This window comes from Indicator indicator, chromosome Z (genome assembly GCF_027791375.1).
Source record: "Indicator indicator isolate 239-I01 chromosome Z, UM_Iind_1.1, whole genome shotgun sequence".
NCBI classification, from domain to species: domain Eukaryota; kingdom Metazoa; phylum Chordata; class Aves; order Piciformes; family Indicatoridae; genus Indicator; species Indicator indicator.
Window position 1 is genome coordinate 3,014,213 of NC_072053.1, and position 16,349 is coordinate 3,030,561.

The window sequence follows — 16,349 nt, forward strand, 5'->3', positions numbered from 1 at the left end:
TGAGGCCATTCTCTTTGGTGGATTTATCTGAAGGTGGGACAGCTGCCTCAGAGCAGGCCACAGCTTTCTGAGTAAAGAGGATAGGGTTTAAAGAGCTGGTTTAAATGCAGACTCTTTTTAACTGCAAACCACATGCATGCATTCATCATTGATTTTCAAATGATGGGTTTCTGTGGCATCGGTTTAAGGTCCACAGACTTAACATTCCTAAATCCACACTATACCAAAAGAATAACAATTTGGTGGCTGGAAAGAGGAACGGTTATTATATGGCTCCAAAATGCTAGCTGGCATAATGTGCCATGAACAGCAGAAATCTACTGGTAAAGAGAAGATTGCAGGAGTTCTTAAAAATAATATGATGTTCTAAAAATATAAATGTAAGGAAATGTTATCACTGTTCAAAATATTCTACACCAGGAGGTAAATAATATAAATGCCAGTTTCTGAAAAGTAAAGTTTTAGACAGATGCAATCTTTCTCTTGATTTTTAGCAATTAACATTAAGTAAATCTTATGTAGAAAATAGTTCTTTCTTGTAAGGGTTTCTATTCTCAGAAAATGCCAACTATAAAAACAAAAATAGATTTCAGTGCACGCTGTTTCATTAAATAACTTAAGCTGAATATTGTAAAACTAAAAAAGCCGTGATGCTTCTTCAGGCAGCTTCATTTTCTCCCTCTGAACACTTATCATACACAGATTTCACCAGGCAGTTTTACTTCCTTTTGGTAGAATAGCTCCTGCCTGAAAACAGCATCAGAGAAACTCTACTTTTGCTTCAGTTTCTTCTCCACGTCATTAGATTTTCAGTATTCAGCTTGTAAAAGACCAGGTTTTTAAAGGCTCTGTAGCTTCTAGAAGAAAATATTGTTGTAGATTCAAAATGCCTCGCCTAATTTCGTCACCTGTAGTAACACATAGCATTAATTAGAGCATAATCTGAAGAAAATCCACATTGAGAGCAATTGTTCCTTTAAAATAAAAGCGTACTGACACAAAACGGAAAATTCTTGACAGTGTTTCGGCTATTTTACCTTGGTAAGTGTAAAATACATTTTTTTTTCATTGACTCATCTCACTAACTGTAAGATATTATTAAGGAAATAAATAACAAGATTAGCTACAAAATAAATACAAAATCTCCGATGTGATCTGATTTCATCTTAGTGCCTTTTTGCAATGTCTTGGGAAATAATTGTAGTAAGACAAGCATGAGAATAAATAAGCCAGGAGAAGCCAGTGATGAAATGTACCTCACCAATTTTTTTGAGTATCACTCTGTGTTACTTCTCCTGTGTTGGAAGCCTCATATTCACAGCTCAGAATATTTCAGAGCCTGAAGTGGTGTTTTCATAATTTAACAGCTTTGACAGATTTTTTTTTTCCCATGGATGTGCTGATCTGGTAAATACAATTAGCTGATGTGCTTGTGGATTAAAAACATGATTTAATGTTAGTCATGCTTGGACACATTTTATTATCCTAACAAGCTGTACTGTCATTTTTATGCCCACCTCACATACTTTATCAAATTTAATTCCATAATTTAGTTCTTTTAGCCTATAAACCCCATTTCACATGGGGGCAGGGCAGAAAGGGGGCTGAGGCGGGGAGGAAATTTGAGGGTCCAGGGCTTTTAACTCTCAGAGCTATGCCACATTCGCTAGCTTATCTTCCCACACTGTTTCTAGGTTGTGTGTCACAGCTCTCAAGCTTTGAACAAAAGATGAGCACAGAACAGAAAGGCTCCCCTAGCACTTGTGTTCGTGTTATTTATCTGTGAAAGTTTTCTCTTTCTGTGCCAGTTTTCGTGCTATTCCCTCTCCATGACTGGGCAGTTTCTCTCTCTCTCTTGAAATTCTTTCAAGGCTACACTTAAAAAGTCACCTTTTTACCCAAACTTTATGTAGATAAGAGGTGAAATTAGGCAGATGAAATAGGAAGGTGTCATTTTTCAGTGTAATGGTAGGTCAGTAACCTTACAGATATGCAGCTGTCAGTACTACACGGTGAGAGAAGGAAACCCGTTTCTGAAAAAGGCAAGTGAAGCATTTGCCTGTCAGAGTTGTTCCTGGGACCTGCAGAAAGCAGCAGAGAGATGAAGATGAAAGATACAGTTTTATTTCCCAAATAAGGTTATGCTCTTGCTCCTATTGACTTTAGTGTTGACAGAATCAGGTCCAAAAAGTGTGGTGAAAGAGAGCCAAAAACATTTAAGAATCTTCCTAGTTCTCCCCCTGCCTTTTCTGGAAATTATAGCCTTGCAATACTCATGCTTTGTTTAAAAACAAAACAAAATCATGACCTGGAAAGGGCTGAGTCAGGCAAGGCAGAATCCTCCATAGTTGTCAAGAAAACACAGCATAACTTTGACTTTTTTTTCAGCCATAAGGTCTTGGCTGCTTTGAGCGCATACTATATATATTTCGATATATACTATAATGCTGTAAATATAGTTGTATAATCAAGTTAATTTCAGCACTTCACTGAGATGTTCCCCTGACTTGAGACAAAGCATTTTAAGACCAGTTGTTTTAAATATGCGATCTGTTGTGTTTTCCTATAAATATACCTTGCATGACACAGGTATTTACGTTGACTTTTTCTGACATTTTTAGTGCTCAGTCTTAAGAAATACATTGGAGTTTTGTTTTCTTTTCTTTTCTTTTCTTTTTTTTTTTCTTTTTTTTTACCTAAACAGGGAATGGATATGGCAACCCCCGCAACTCACCAGGTCTGCTGGTCTCACCTGGCAATTTGAACAAGAATATGCAAGCAAAATCTCCGCCTCCAATGAATTTGGGAATGAACAACCGTAAACCAGATCTCCGTGTGCTTATTCCACCTGGCAGCAAGAACACCATGCCATCAGTGGTAATGCATTTTCAAAGATGTTTGTTGGGGGTTTTTTTTATGCTTGCTTGTTCGTTTGTTTTCTTTCTTTTCTAATCTGCTTCAGATAAGACATATTCAGGAATTTCAAGGCCTGCTCAAGAAAGTAAAATCAGCACACTAACATTACAGACTCCTGCTCATTTGGTCTAATCTTAAGGCTTCACATCGAGCTGAGGATGTAGGCAGAGCCTGTTCGATTGCTTTTATGGAATCTTGTTTACTTCCTCCTCTTTTTCTGTTGAGTTGCAAAATAGGAAGTGTCCTGCACACCTGCACAGTCTAAACTTCTGCAGTCTCTTTCCTAGTAGCTGGAAGAGCCTTTCCTGGATTTGTTATAAAGGTTGAATTTAACCCTGAGTATTCCTAACTTACTCTGGTTTTTTTCTTAAATATTTATCCATACAGACAGGTGGCAGGTTAACTACAAATAAAGTAATTTGAACTCTGTCACTCCGAACTGCAAAGGCCAAGTAGGACGTTGTAAATGGATACAGGAGGATAAAAAGTAGTATGGAACTGCTGTATGTCCTGCCAAGATTAACAAAGTTAGGCAGGCTGTTTTGCTAGGAAGTTGAATCATTAAGGTGTTGTATGCATATCTTGTCTGCTCCCAAAAGTCAGCTAGTGGCTGCAAGTAAATCTTTCATGAGTGATTTAACATTAAAAGTGAGCTTAATTTTTAAACATATCTTGATGGTAAACTTAAGTCACACTATCAACACATTTCTCCATTATGTAACAAACACAACTTCCAGTTTGACTACTTCAGCATGGCACATAATAAATTAACTTGGAACATCAAATTAAAGCTGCACCCCTTCCCCTACCCCCCGTAGATGTGATGCTGCCTTCTTGGAGGTTAAGTAATAAATAGTCTCCTGCAGGGCAATGCTCAGTGTTGACCAAGGCAGTGACAAGCTGTCTCCATCAAATGATATATTCCAGAGTCCTTTAAACTGATACTTTCCAAGGGATTCTGTGAATGGTCAGGTCTCCTGAAACCAGGCATAGCAACACAGTATGCAGCCACTGGGCCTGTAAAAGAAGTAATAAATTCTTAAAGAAAGTCTTGTGCTGAAAACTGGATAGATTGTCCTCACAATGGAGACAAACATCCCATTCGAAGGACAAAGGAGAAATCTATGAAGTGTTGTTTTGCCAAACTATGTTCAGAAAGTGTCCAGTTTGCTGCTCCTATCAGACAAAGCTATTTCCTAGGCTAGAAATCTGCATCCTGGTAAATATTTATATTCACTAATTTTTAATGCTCCTTTCCTATGCACTCAGTCTGAGGATGTTGATCTGCTTCTGGTAAGTGGTAGTGATGTTCATCTTAATAACAAGGAAAAGAAAATCAGTTATTTTGTGTGGAAGTGTTGGTTGAAATAAAATGGAAAACTTTGCCATAATTGTTATGTGAACAAAAAGATCATCAAAATTTTTGAAATATACTGTATGGAAGGCCACATTTCAGATTACACATGCTAGAATAAAACTTTCTTGCAGCTGGTGCTTTGAGAGGGTGCAAATTGGTGCTGTTGAAGACGGTGCAACTTTATGACATTGTTTTGGTGGCTCTCTGGGCATTTTCTCCTGCCTGGATTAGAGTTCTGTAGTGCAGTATCTTTTCAGAGCAGCATCTAGTGCCCCGGCGTTAAAAGATAAGCGTCTAGCTGCCATGCTACCGAACTCCCAAGTTTGGTTGGTGCACAAAAACGAAGTAGTCAGAGCACCATCTGCTGGTAAGAGTCCAGTGTTCAGCCATCTCCAAACGCCCGTCTCTTTCAAAGCATAAAATCCAGTACGGCTGCGTTTGGGGATGCTTCTTTCACTGTGTTTGGGGATTTTTTTGTTGTGGAGTTTAGGTTTGATTGGCTGGTTGGTTTTGCTTTTTTGGTTTGGTGCTTTTTTGGGTTGTTTTTTGTTGGGTTGTTGTGGCTTTTTTGGTGGGTTTTGGGTTTGTTTTTTTTTTTGTCCAAGAGAAAAGGAAAACACTGGGAACAGAGTTTACATATTTCATTAGTTTTTCATACGATCTGTTCTTCTGCCCACAATAAAAGCAATCTTACTTGTTACTAGTTCAGTTACCTAGGAGATACTGATGTAATGGGTTACTATGGTGACAGCTGGTCTCTTGAAGGCTTGTAAATGATAAGGTTGGCAGAGTTCATAAAAGCCACATGTTAAATGATTAATTTCTAGAAATTTATATCAGCCTGTATTTCTCATGCACAAAACACACCCAGAAAGCTAATACACTCAGCTGACTTAAAATTGCATCAATAATATGTTTATTTTACTTACTTTAAAAGAATCAGAGGATAAATAACTCCCAGTCTGCTCAGTCATTGGCTACTCCAGTGGTTTCCGTAGCAACTCCTACTCTACCAGGGCAAGGGATGGGAGGATACCCATCAGCCATCTCAACAACATATGGTACTGGTGAGTATGGGTGCAAGATGTAAAGACTGGGGGAGGGAACAAGATGCTGACAAATGTCTATCTCAGTACTAATGAATTAGGTAAAGTTCACTAGGAGAAACTGAAAATTTCATAGCTGATATGATTTTGCACTGCCTTTACTTACTGTCTCCTGTCACTAACTTGAAACACAGCTATTAAAAAGTTGGTGCTTTTGTTTGAATGAAAAAAATGCTTTGATATCTTTCTTCCACTGACTTTAATACTATATGTAATTTAAAAGACACCATCTTATCCTTTTAATACCACAGATAATATCATACAGTTCACTGTACCTCCCCAAAATCATAAGGGTAGTGGGAGCAAGCAGCTTCAAAACAGAGTCCGATGACCTCTGTGAACTACCACAGTTTCCTGGGAGAGATTAGAAATGAAGCCTCAGGAGATCCTTTCCATTTTCTATTGCAAATTGCTGCTGTATCGAGCATGCTGCTGTACAAATCTGATGCTCTTAGAGAAAGTCTGCACTGCTCATACACAAGCTGCCTGTTGGTTTCTTCAAGGAAGGATATAATCAAAATACCATTATGTTTTTCAAGTCTTTGTGAGAAGGCATCTGTAGTTGTGGATATACAGGCTAAGAATATTTTGTATCTTCCAGATCCAGGAAAGCCCTGCCAAATTACGTAATCATTATTAATGTATTATTTGCTCCCAAGTAAATGAGTGGAGGGAAGAGGGAAGTCTACTTTTTCTGCTGCAACATAATGTAATTGGTGTAATTAAAATTAAAAGGCTTACAAAGTGAAGTGAAAATAGCAATGCTAGTTTTTGTTTAATTGCTTCCTCTTTAATTCCTTTTTAATTATTGCCTTTCTGTCTTCAAATCTAGAATATTCTCTGAGTAGTGCAGATATATCATCTCTCTCTGGGTTTAATACAGCCAGTGCTCTTCATCTTGGCTCTGTGACTGGCTGGCAACAGCAACACCTACATAACATGCCACCATCTGCCCTCAGCCAATTGGGGTAAGCAGTGTTTTCTTTATTTTACTGTTCTACAGTGACTTCAGCCTACCCACTAATCCTGAACATGAAATATATCAGCACATATTTACTATGTGTAAGAGTCCCATTTCCCAGAACTGGAACTACATACTTCACAAAAACTTTGCTAGGTAGCTACAAGGAAGTTTTCTCTGGCCATGACCTTTTTTCAGTAGTGTAGTAAAGACTACTACTGTCCATGCATTCCTCTTTATTGCTTTAAATAGCATTTTGTTTCAGTACTACAGACCAAGATAAACACTTACGTTGTGCTGTTTCTGTGTTTTGCTATTTATGCCTTTTATTTCCAGTTACTATAGCACAAATATTCACAGTAAACTTGACAATTTTCTAAGTATTGTTCAAGTAAGAGTGACGAGTTGATTTGACCTCGGATTAAGCCTTAACCTTGTACAATAATCACAGACTCCCTTCTGCTCAGCTCTGACATTCCAGTTTCATTTCTTTGAAAATGTTTTCTGAAAGCAAACAACATAATCAGTCCTAAGAACTGTTTAAGAGCACAAAACTCACCACGATTTGACTTTGTTGAGGAGGAGAGGTATCCATGCCCTCTAGTGGCTAATTTCAAGACTTTTATTCAAAATCGGTGAAGCACACTGCTAAATCACTTTGAAAGTGAGAAAATTCACACAGGGAGGTTACTTAACACATTCTTTATAAAGCAATGTCTTGGCTCATTGAAGTTAACTGTAAGAGTATGATTACCTGTATGGTATCTGTAATTTCTACTGAATAAGACCATAGACATCCACCAGCATGCCACATGTAGCCTAAGGTATGCTTAGACATGTTTGAACATTAAAAGTTCTCATTATGAAAACAGAAGCTGAAAACAGCTGGAGTGGATTTATGAGGAGAAATTTAATTCACTTTGAAAAGTAACCTCCTTTTTATTTTTTTTTTTCCCCAGAAAGAGGTGTTGCACATATGCACTAATTTTGGTTGGGTTTCGGATGCAATGATTTAACACTAGAGATGTGGCTTAAACTTCAAAATCCTAATTTACCTGACCACATGTTGTAACTTACTGTAATTTCTTTACCATGTCGAGGTGGTTTGGATTTTTAAAGGACTATACAAGTGTTTCAGAGAACATTAAAAAAAAATTAATCCTCATTTCTATATAAATATATGTAGATAATAACTACATAAAAACATATAACTTAAATAGTTGCTGTACTAGGGGGAAAAAAAGAAGTCTTAATACCTTTCTCTTATAATTCTTCTATTTTCTTTTTGACTTTGCAGTTTCTGGGGCAACATTCAGGCTAACTGTACAACTAAAGACATAAAGTCTCAAATACATTGAAAACTTGTATGTTAAATATCAATGTATAAGCTTACAATAAGCTGATTGTTTTCAGTGCTGAACCAAAGAATGCAATAAACCTATTTGGTTAACAACAACAACAACAAAAAGTATAAATTACATCCTAAACTAACTACAGACCTTTTCAGATATGTAACACATCATCATCTGTTTCTAATTCCTATCACAGAATGTCAAAGTGTAATGGCTGTGGCTGGTGGAACACATTCTGAGTTGCTACTTTTATTATTATTCTTCCAGTAATTTGTAAATTAATTCAGCTATGACAGGTCTGGAGAAGTCTTCCATCTCTGCAGAAAATCACAAGCATTTCTTTGTCTTATTTTAGTCACTGGGTGCTACATGAGAAAACACCTGTGATAACTTTTGGGTTATTTGGAAAATTTCAAATCATACAGAATGTATTCAGACCGTGTCAACCTGAGACAGAATTTTTGCAGAAAGATTAAAACAATCACACAAAATTGCAGTTAACTCCAGGTATTTGAGAAAATATATCTAGAAAGGGTTTGACAACCCAAGTCCCTGCACTGAGTGAGGTCATATACTGGAAAGATTTGGCAGTTGTGAGGTGTTTGCTGATAAGTAAAGACCTGTGAGAAATCAGGGCTAGTGGAAAAGACATCCTAGTTCTCCAGCAGGTTCTGTTTTTATACCAGCTCTTCTTCCTTGATGCATGGCAGAAGAATATGGTTAGTAACAGGAGAGGATATGGTTAGACATATTAGCTTGCCCCAGATAAGTCCCCAACAATTTCAGCATCTTTAAGATAATTGGAAAAGATCTCTGCAACCTAACTCTTAATTCTTCATGCTAACTATGCAATTAGCAGCCACACCAGTGCCAATGTGCTGGAGGGCAAATAACTGAGAACATGGGAGAAGTTCACTCTCCCTGTCTGCTCAGCTTTTGGCTGAGCCTGGTGAATAGGATAACTGTGTAGAGACTGTTCTAATGTGACTGAGGCATTTAAAACAGGCTTTTCAACTTTTTGGGTTAAAAAGCAAAATAGTGTTTTAATGGTCTTTTAACTAGTTCTACATCTGAAAAAAAAAAATATATACATATGTACACAAATCCTACTGAAAATCAGTCTCTTCCAAAACCTGGGGAGACATGTCACTGAAAGTGAGTTACTTTGTGTTTAACATGGACCAGGAGTCTACCAGAAGTTAACTGATACTAACCAGAATGGAAGTCCATTCCAAACTTTCAGATAAATACCTAAATCTTTTAGTCCAGTATATGGGAAGTGTTCTTTCATCTATATGTCCCTAAGACAGTATCTTTTTTCCCTTAAGTGTCATCCCCAGGTAAAACATAAATGCAAACATAGAAACAGTATTTCATCTGAAGATTCTTCAGATAATTGTTCATATAAAAGAAGTTTCCTCAAGCATCTGCCCATTTGAAGAAAAAGGTGTCCAAATTCATGCATACTGTTGACTTGTTCAACAGCTCTTGCATAGCAAATTTATTACTTAGCAACAATTAACTTCAGTGAGTAGCCATAGATAAATATGGGCAAATATTCTCTATTGAACCATTTTAACTGAGAAATTTAAATGCAGTGACATTGTGTTTTGAGAATTTGTATCAGTTCTGCCAACTTCCTTGTTTTGAATAAAAGCCTTATATATTTAGGACTGAGCCTTTTTTTTTTCTTATGCCACCCTTGTAAGTAAGATGTTCAAGTGATTCAGTTTCATGGTTTTCCTCCTTTAGAAATTTGTGTTTAAAATGTAGGCCTTAATGTGTGAGAGCTAATAAAAATATCTTGACATAGAAACTTATTCTGCTTTAATACTGACCAAAAATGCATTAAAAAAAAAATCCACAACTTTGCTTTTATCTAAAATTAAAAACAGAGAAGAAGGTTGCATTGCCAGTGAGTCTTTTCTCCTAGTCACAGACTAGTACATAATTTAAGCTACATAACTAAATCTTGCAGTGAATTAGCAATGGTTCCTTATGGGGAAAATTATACTAAGTGAGGAAGTAAACTGATTTAGAGAAGAAAATGTGGGCATAAAAGAAAAGATATGTGAGGCTCTTTCCTCCTTCAATAGACCACTCTCTCCCTCTGTAAGAACCTATTTGGTGCCTGCTCATGTCCTCACGCACCACCTGCTCAGACATGATTTCTCTCTGTTCATGCTGAATTTACACAGTAGCTGGAGATCTGAATAGGTGGAGACACACAGAACTGCCTCACTGTCATCAGAAGAGACCACTTTGCAAGCTCATTGCACCCTGACTTGCTTCTCAACTCTTACAGAGCTGAGTTGTGTAGTAGAACCTAGATAGGAAGCATCATTTCTCCCACATGGCTGTTGTATACTAAATATACTAAATATATACTAGAATTTTCACCTACTGGTCTCAGTAGGAACTGCTGTGCAAAACTAAAGCATTAATTTTCTTCATTGTCCCCATAAAATGAATTATTTCATGCAATGTATGGGAAAAGGTGATTACATCAACAGGAGTGGACTGCACTGCACTTACTGAGTGCTTTTAATTATACACAATCCTTTGGAGACATCTGCTTCATGTTCTCTGTGGATTTTCCATTTTCAAAACCTGCTTATTTCCTAGTGAACTCAGTGTAGGTTTCAAATGACGAAAATAGGGCATTCCTGGATCAAAGTTAACACTGGTGTGAAGCAACAGAGTAAAATATACACTGACATATATAAATACAAATAGATGTTTCTACACTTGCACACATCCACAGAAAGAAATCATTTTGTGGAAGTCAGAATAGTCACTTCAGAGGTATTATTTTCTTATTTAGAAGAAAAGATTCTTCTATCTATTCTAAACAGAGGTCAATCCTCTGTTCATAATACAAGTTTGAAATCAACACCTAGGTATGTATGATTTCACCTTTCATATCAGTGTAACAGTGGGTTTAGAATCATAGAATGATCTGGGTAGGAAGGGACCTCCAAAGGTCATCTGGTCCAACCCTATCTGCAGTCAGCAGGGGCATCCTCAACTAGATCAGGTTGCCCAGAGCCCTGTCAATCCTCGCCTTGAATATCTCCAGGGATGGGGCCTCAACCACCTCCCTACCCTCATGGTAAAGAACTTGTTCCTAACATCCAATCTAAATCTGCTCTTCTCTATTTTGAAGTTGTTACCTGTCATCCTCACCACAGGCCTTTGTAAACAGTCTCTCTCCATCCTTCTTCACAGAATGTTAGGGACTGGAAGGGACCTCAAAAGATCATCTGGTCCAACCCCTCAGCCAGAGCAGAATCACCTATAACAGATCACACAGAAATGCATCCAGGCAGGTTTTGAGTATCTCCAGAGATGGAGACTCCACAACCCCCCTGGCAGCCTGTCCCAGTGTTCAGTGTTCCTCTTGTAGGCACCCTTCAGGTACTGGAAGGCTGCTATTAGATTCTCCCAGAGCCTCCTCTTTTCCATGTTGAACATCCCCAGTTCCCTCAGTCTGTCCTATATTGAGGGCTCCAGACCTAGATGCAGTACTCCAGGTGAGGTCTCACCAGAACAAAGTGGCAGAATCCCCTCTCTGGATCTGCTGGCAATGCATCATTTGCTGCAGCCCAGGATGCCACTGGCCTTCTGGGCTGCAAGCTCACACTGTCTGCTCCTGTCCAGCTTCTCATCCATCAGCACCTGCAAGTCCTTTCCCACAGGGCTGCTTTCTATCACCTCCTCCCCCAGTCTGTATTGATAGTGAGGATTGCTCTGGCCCAGGTGCAGAACCCTGCACTTGCTCTTGTTGAACCTCATGAGGTTCACCTCTCCAGCTTGCCCAGGTCCCTCTGGATACCATCCTGTCCCTCTGGCATATCAACAGCACCACTCAGCTTGGTGTCATCTGCACACTTGCTGATGGTGCACTCAATTCACTGTCTATACCACTGGTAAAAATATTAAACAGCACAGGTCCCAGCATGGACCCCTGAGGAACATCACTTGTCACTGCTCTTCATCTGGACTTCAAGCCATCCAGCCAATTCCTTATCCACTGAACACTCCACCCATCAAATCTGTATCTCTCCAACTTGGTGAGTAGGATGTTGTGGTGGGACCATGTCGAAGGCCTTGAAGAAGTCCAGATAGATCACATCCACAGGTCCTCTGTTGCCTACTAGCATAGTCACTTTATCATAGAAAGCCACTAGGTTGGTCAGGCAGGTCTTGCCCCTAGTAAAGCCATGATGGCTGTTTTGAATCACCTCCCTGTCCTCCATGTGCCTCATCATGGCATCTAGGAGGATCTCTTCCATGATCTTCCCAGGCACGGAGGTGAGGCTGACAGATTGGTAGTTCCCAGGGTTCTCCTTTGCACCCTTTCTGAAAATGGGTGTGATGTTTCTTTTGTTCCAGTCACCAGGGACGTGACCTGACTGCCAGGACTTTTCAAATATCATGGAGAGTGGCTTGGAAACTACCTCAGCTAGTTCCTTCAGGACTCTGGGATGTATGTCATCAGGTCCCATGGACTTGTATATGTTCAGATTCCTCAGCTGATCATGCACCTTGTCTGCATTTACAGTGGGAGGGACTTTGTCTGCTTGGTGTCCAACCTGTGGGCCATCAACCTGAGAACTAGGAGGAGGGAGGTTGCCAGTGAAGACTGAGGCAAAAATGTTGTTAAGAATCTCAGCCTTCTCCTTGTCTGTTGATATAAGTTCCCCACTGTTACTCATCAGGGGGAGACTTTCTTTAACCTTCCTTTTCTCATTAATGTACCTGTAGAAGCCTTTCTTGTTTTTCTTTACATCCCTTTGCCAAGTTCAGCTCCAGCTGCACCTTGGCCTTCCTGACCTCATCCCTGCACAGCCAGGCAACATCCCTATACTCTTCCCAGGATGCCTGTCCCTTCTTCCATTCCCTGTGTAGTCCCAACTTGCCCTTTAGTTCGACCAGCAGGTCACAGCTCAACCATGGTCTCTTGCCCTCCTTTCCCAATTTCTTACACATGGGGATTGAGATTTCTTGTGCTCTGTAGAAAGCATCCTTAAAGATCTGCCAGCTCAGATCTGCTGAGGGCTGTTTCCTATGGGGTCATATTTACTAACTCCTTGAAGAGCTGGAATTTTGCTTTCCTAAAATCTAGGTTTCCTAATTCTGCTACTCATGGGCTTCATACCCCTTATGACAGTGTACTGCACTAGCACACGATTGCTTCAGCCCAAGCTGCCTTCAACTTTGGCATCCCTGATGATTTCACTTGCGTTTGTGGCCAACAGGTCCCCTCATGTAGGGCTGTTAATTTCTTGTCTTAAGAATGTGTCATGAGGCACTCCGGGATCCTCCTACAGCTAGCCATAAAGGATTATATTAGCTTCTGTGACATTCTCATTAAAATGTTTCAGAAAAATTAAAATGTTTCAGAAAAAATTAAATGAAATAATGCAAATTATAGTCACTAAAAACCTGATACTAAAATTTAGGTATAGTTTGAGCAGAAAAATATTTTTTAAAGGAAAGAGAAAATAAGTGTAACTTGAAATTATTTCTTGGACTTATTTATACTGTTTTAAACCTCAAAAATGTAGTCCTCACCTGACAAAAATTGCTTTTGAACCTTTCTTCAATTTACAAAAAAAAAAGGGAAAAAAAAAGTATTTGAAATGCAGGTGAACCTATGGAATTTTTAAAGCCATTGCAGATTTTTATGCTAAGTGTTTACATAACCCTGATGATGAACAAAAAGGAATCTAAATAAAAGTCTACAGAGATGTATTCTCATGCTCACTCTCAAGCACTATTAAAAAAATAACAAGCAATGCTACCTGTATTTCATTGAAAATGAAGTTTTATCCCTCTGGGGCTCAGGGCTGTGACACAAAGGAGTGCAAGTATGTTCCATATGAACAAATTTTACTGATTATGATTATTTTTAACTAGTACGTGGAGTTTATAGTTGTCCCCAGCCTTCCAAAGTAACATGTCACCTGCTGATATCAAACCCTTCCAAACCAAATCCCCAGCTCCACCATCCTTTGGGAGTTTCAGGTTTGGCTATAAGCTTAAGATCAAACTGTGTGTAATCATGTCAGACATACTAACCTGGCAGCCTGTTTTCCCAGGTAAAGTCCTGGAATCTCCAAAGCAACTGAAAAACAAAATCTCTGGAAATGAAAAGAAAAAAAATTAATTTAAAAAACCCAAAAGATTGGGGTTTTTTATTATTTTCACTGGATTCTTTTCAACAAGTTTTCAGGAAAGAAGTGGAATATTTCACTAAATTGGAATGACAAAGTCTGATATTTACACTTTCTTCTATGTGATAATTTAATAGTTACCAAAAGCCAGAAAGTAATGCCTGCATTTGCTACCACAAAGGCTGTTACTCATGAACTCTATGACTTACCTGAAGGGGATCACTGCAAATTTAGCACATTCAATCCGTATAGCAATGAAAGGTAGATAAAAGCTATTGGAGGTAGAACATCCTGGGTTTTGTGTTTTCTAACAAAAAAATCATCCATTATTAAAGACTGCAATAGTTCCTCATAAAAGGACCCAATATCATTCAATATTTAAGCTGTATAACTCCACTTTAAATCTGTCAGAAGAACATAAAACAACATTTTGTCTTTCATCAAAGGTGTAGTAGATGTTGCTTAAGTAAAACTCAGCTGCCAGTTGATGAAATATCAGGAAAAGTGGAATATTTCAATAAATGAAAAGACCACATCTAAAATTATTTATTTCTTCTATGTGCTTAAAAATTACTTCCAAAGCCCCAGTATTTCTTCTGCTCTCAGTAAAAATGCCTGCATATCACTTTGGGTTTAGAATCACACAAGGCAAAGTGGTCTGTTGCCCCTGCTGCCATCAGCTTCACACTATATAAATATGAGTAGAACGCTTGAAGCTGTGTCTCTGGGGTTAGACACTAATTTGAGCCTGGCAAATGGTCCCTGAAGTGGAACATAATGGAAGCTGCATGTCGACAGCTGTAACAAGGAAGAGGGAAGTTAGGCTTTTACCAGGAGGTGGTGCTTTTGTACTAAAAAACCAGCAGATGCAAGTGATCTGGTTTCTCCCATGGAGATAAAGCACACTCTCAGTAGTCACTCTCCTCCCTGCCTGTTTCTGCTTTCCTCTGACACTACCTGCCCATTAAAATGCATAGAAGGGAAGTGGAACTTAGAATATTTATATAGCTATGCCTATATTTTACCCTAACAGTTTCTCTTGATGCTAGGAGCGTCCTGTGAGCTGGGCTCTCCATCAGGCAAACACTATAATCCTCTGACATCTCCCACTGCTCTTCAGCTTCTCTTTGATAGTTTACTTAAAAGCATTCTGGGTTTGGTTATGGGTTCATTGATTTAAACCATAAAATCATGTCTAAATCCTTGCCTGCCTGTAGTATTTTAACAACGCCAATCCTAGGACCAGCAATTTCAACTTTATTCTGGAAGGTATAAAGTGTACCTGGCCCAGATTTTTGTTTCTGCTTGGCATCTGAAGTCCCATGTCCAAGTGAGCAGTGATAAGAATAGTTGGGTGCACTCAGACTGAAGGGATTAACGCCAGCAGAAAGCTCCTACCTCCCCTGTCTCAGCCGGTGCGGACACACACACAAGCATTAGTTATAACGAAACCTGCAGGTGGTTCCAACAGTGCAAAGGCTCGCCTCCCAAATTTGTTGTGACACTTCAGTCAAGAAATGGAAAGAGAGAGGTTGAGAGCAAGACCTCCTCTCAAACCAGGGGTGTGTCCCACCCAAGCTGACCACAGTTGTTGTGATGTGTTCACCTCTTTGGATCGGTGACCTCTGCCCAGAGATCAGCCCTGGTGCTCTCTGCACACGTGAGCCTTTACACTGGTGTTCTGTGTGAGTGTTTGTGCATATCTGGGGGCTCCATGCCTCCTCCGTCTGTAACTGGGTTTCCTTTCCTCCTACAGAGCTTGCACTAGCACTCATTTATCTCAGAGTACAAATCTCTCCCTGCCTTCTACTCAAAGCCTCAACATCAAGTCAGAACCTGTTTCTCCTCCTAGAGACCGTACCACCACACCCTCGAGATACCCACAGCACACGCGCCATGAGGCGGGGAGATCTCCTGTTGACAGTTTGAGCAGCTGTAGCAGTTCCTACGATGGAAGTGACCGAGAAGACCACCGGAACGAATTCCACTCCCCCATTGGACTCACCAGACCTTCGCCGGACGAAAGGGAAAGCCCCTCTGTCAAGCGCATGCGGCTCTCTGAAGGATGGGCGACATGATAACATTATTTACCTAATCAGTTGTTTGTTTGTTTTGTTTTTTTTTTTCTTGCAGTGTGTGTGTGCTATACCTTAATGGGGGAGGTGGGAGGGAGTGGGGTCGATATGCATTATATGTGCCGTGTGTGGAGAAAAAAAAAAAAAAAAAAAGTCAGGTACTCTGTTTTGTAAAAGTACTTTTAAATTGCCTCAGTGATACAGTATAAGGATAAACAGAAATGCTGAGATAAGCTTAGCACTTGAGTTGTACAACAGAACACTTGTACAAAATAGATTTTAAGGTTAACTTCTTTTCACTGTTGTGCTCCCTTGCAAAATGTATGTTACAATAGATAGTGTCATGTTGCAGGTTCAACGTTATTTACATGTAAATAGACAAAATGAAAACATTTGCCAGAAA

At 39.3% G+C, this 16,349-nt stretch overlaps 1 protein-coding gene across 3 annotated transcripts in view; it reads left to right on the top strand.

Moving 5' to 3' along the window:
• Nucleotides 1-16,008, top strand: part of MEF2C (myocyte enhancer factor 2C) — a 137,679-nt gene extending 121,671 nt beyond the window's left edge. For 2 of the 3 annotated variants that reach the window (XM_054397745.1, XM_054397742.1), the window contains 4 exons: nucleotides 2,705-2,877; nucleotides 5,211-5,340; nucleotides 6,212-6,347; nucleotides 15,628-16,008. In XM_054397745.1, coding sequence (XP_054253720.1) covers nucleotides 2,705-2,877; nucleotides 5,211-5,340; nucleotides 6,212-6,347; nucleotides 15,628-15,949 — 761 coding nt within the window. In that variant the 3' untranslated portion in view covers nucleotides 15,950-16,008. The remainder of the gene's footprint in view (nucleotides 1-2,704; nucleotides 2,878-5,210; nucleotides 5,341-6,211; nucleotides 6,348-15,627) is intronic. The other variant, XM_054397746.1, reaches the window with a different exon arrangement.
• Nucleotides 16,009-16,349: the final 341 nt, after the last annotated feature.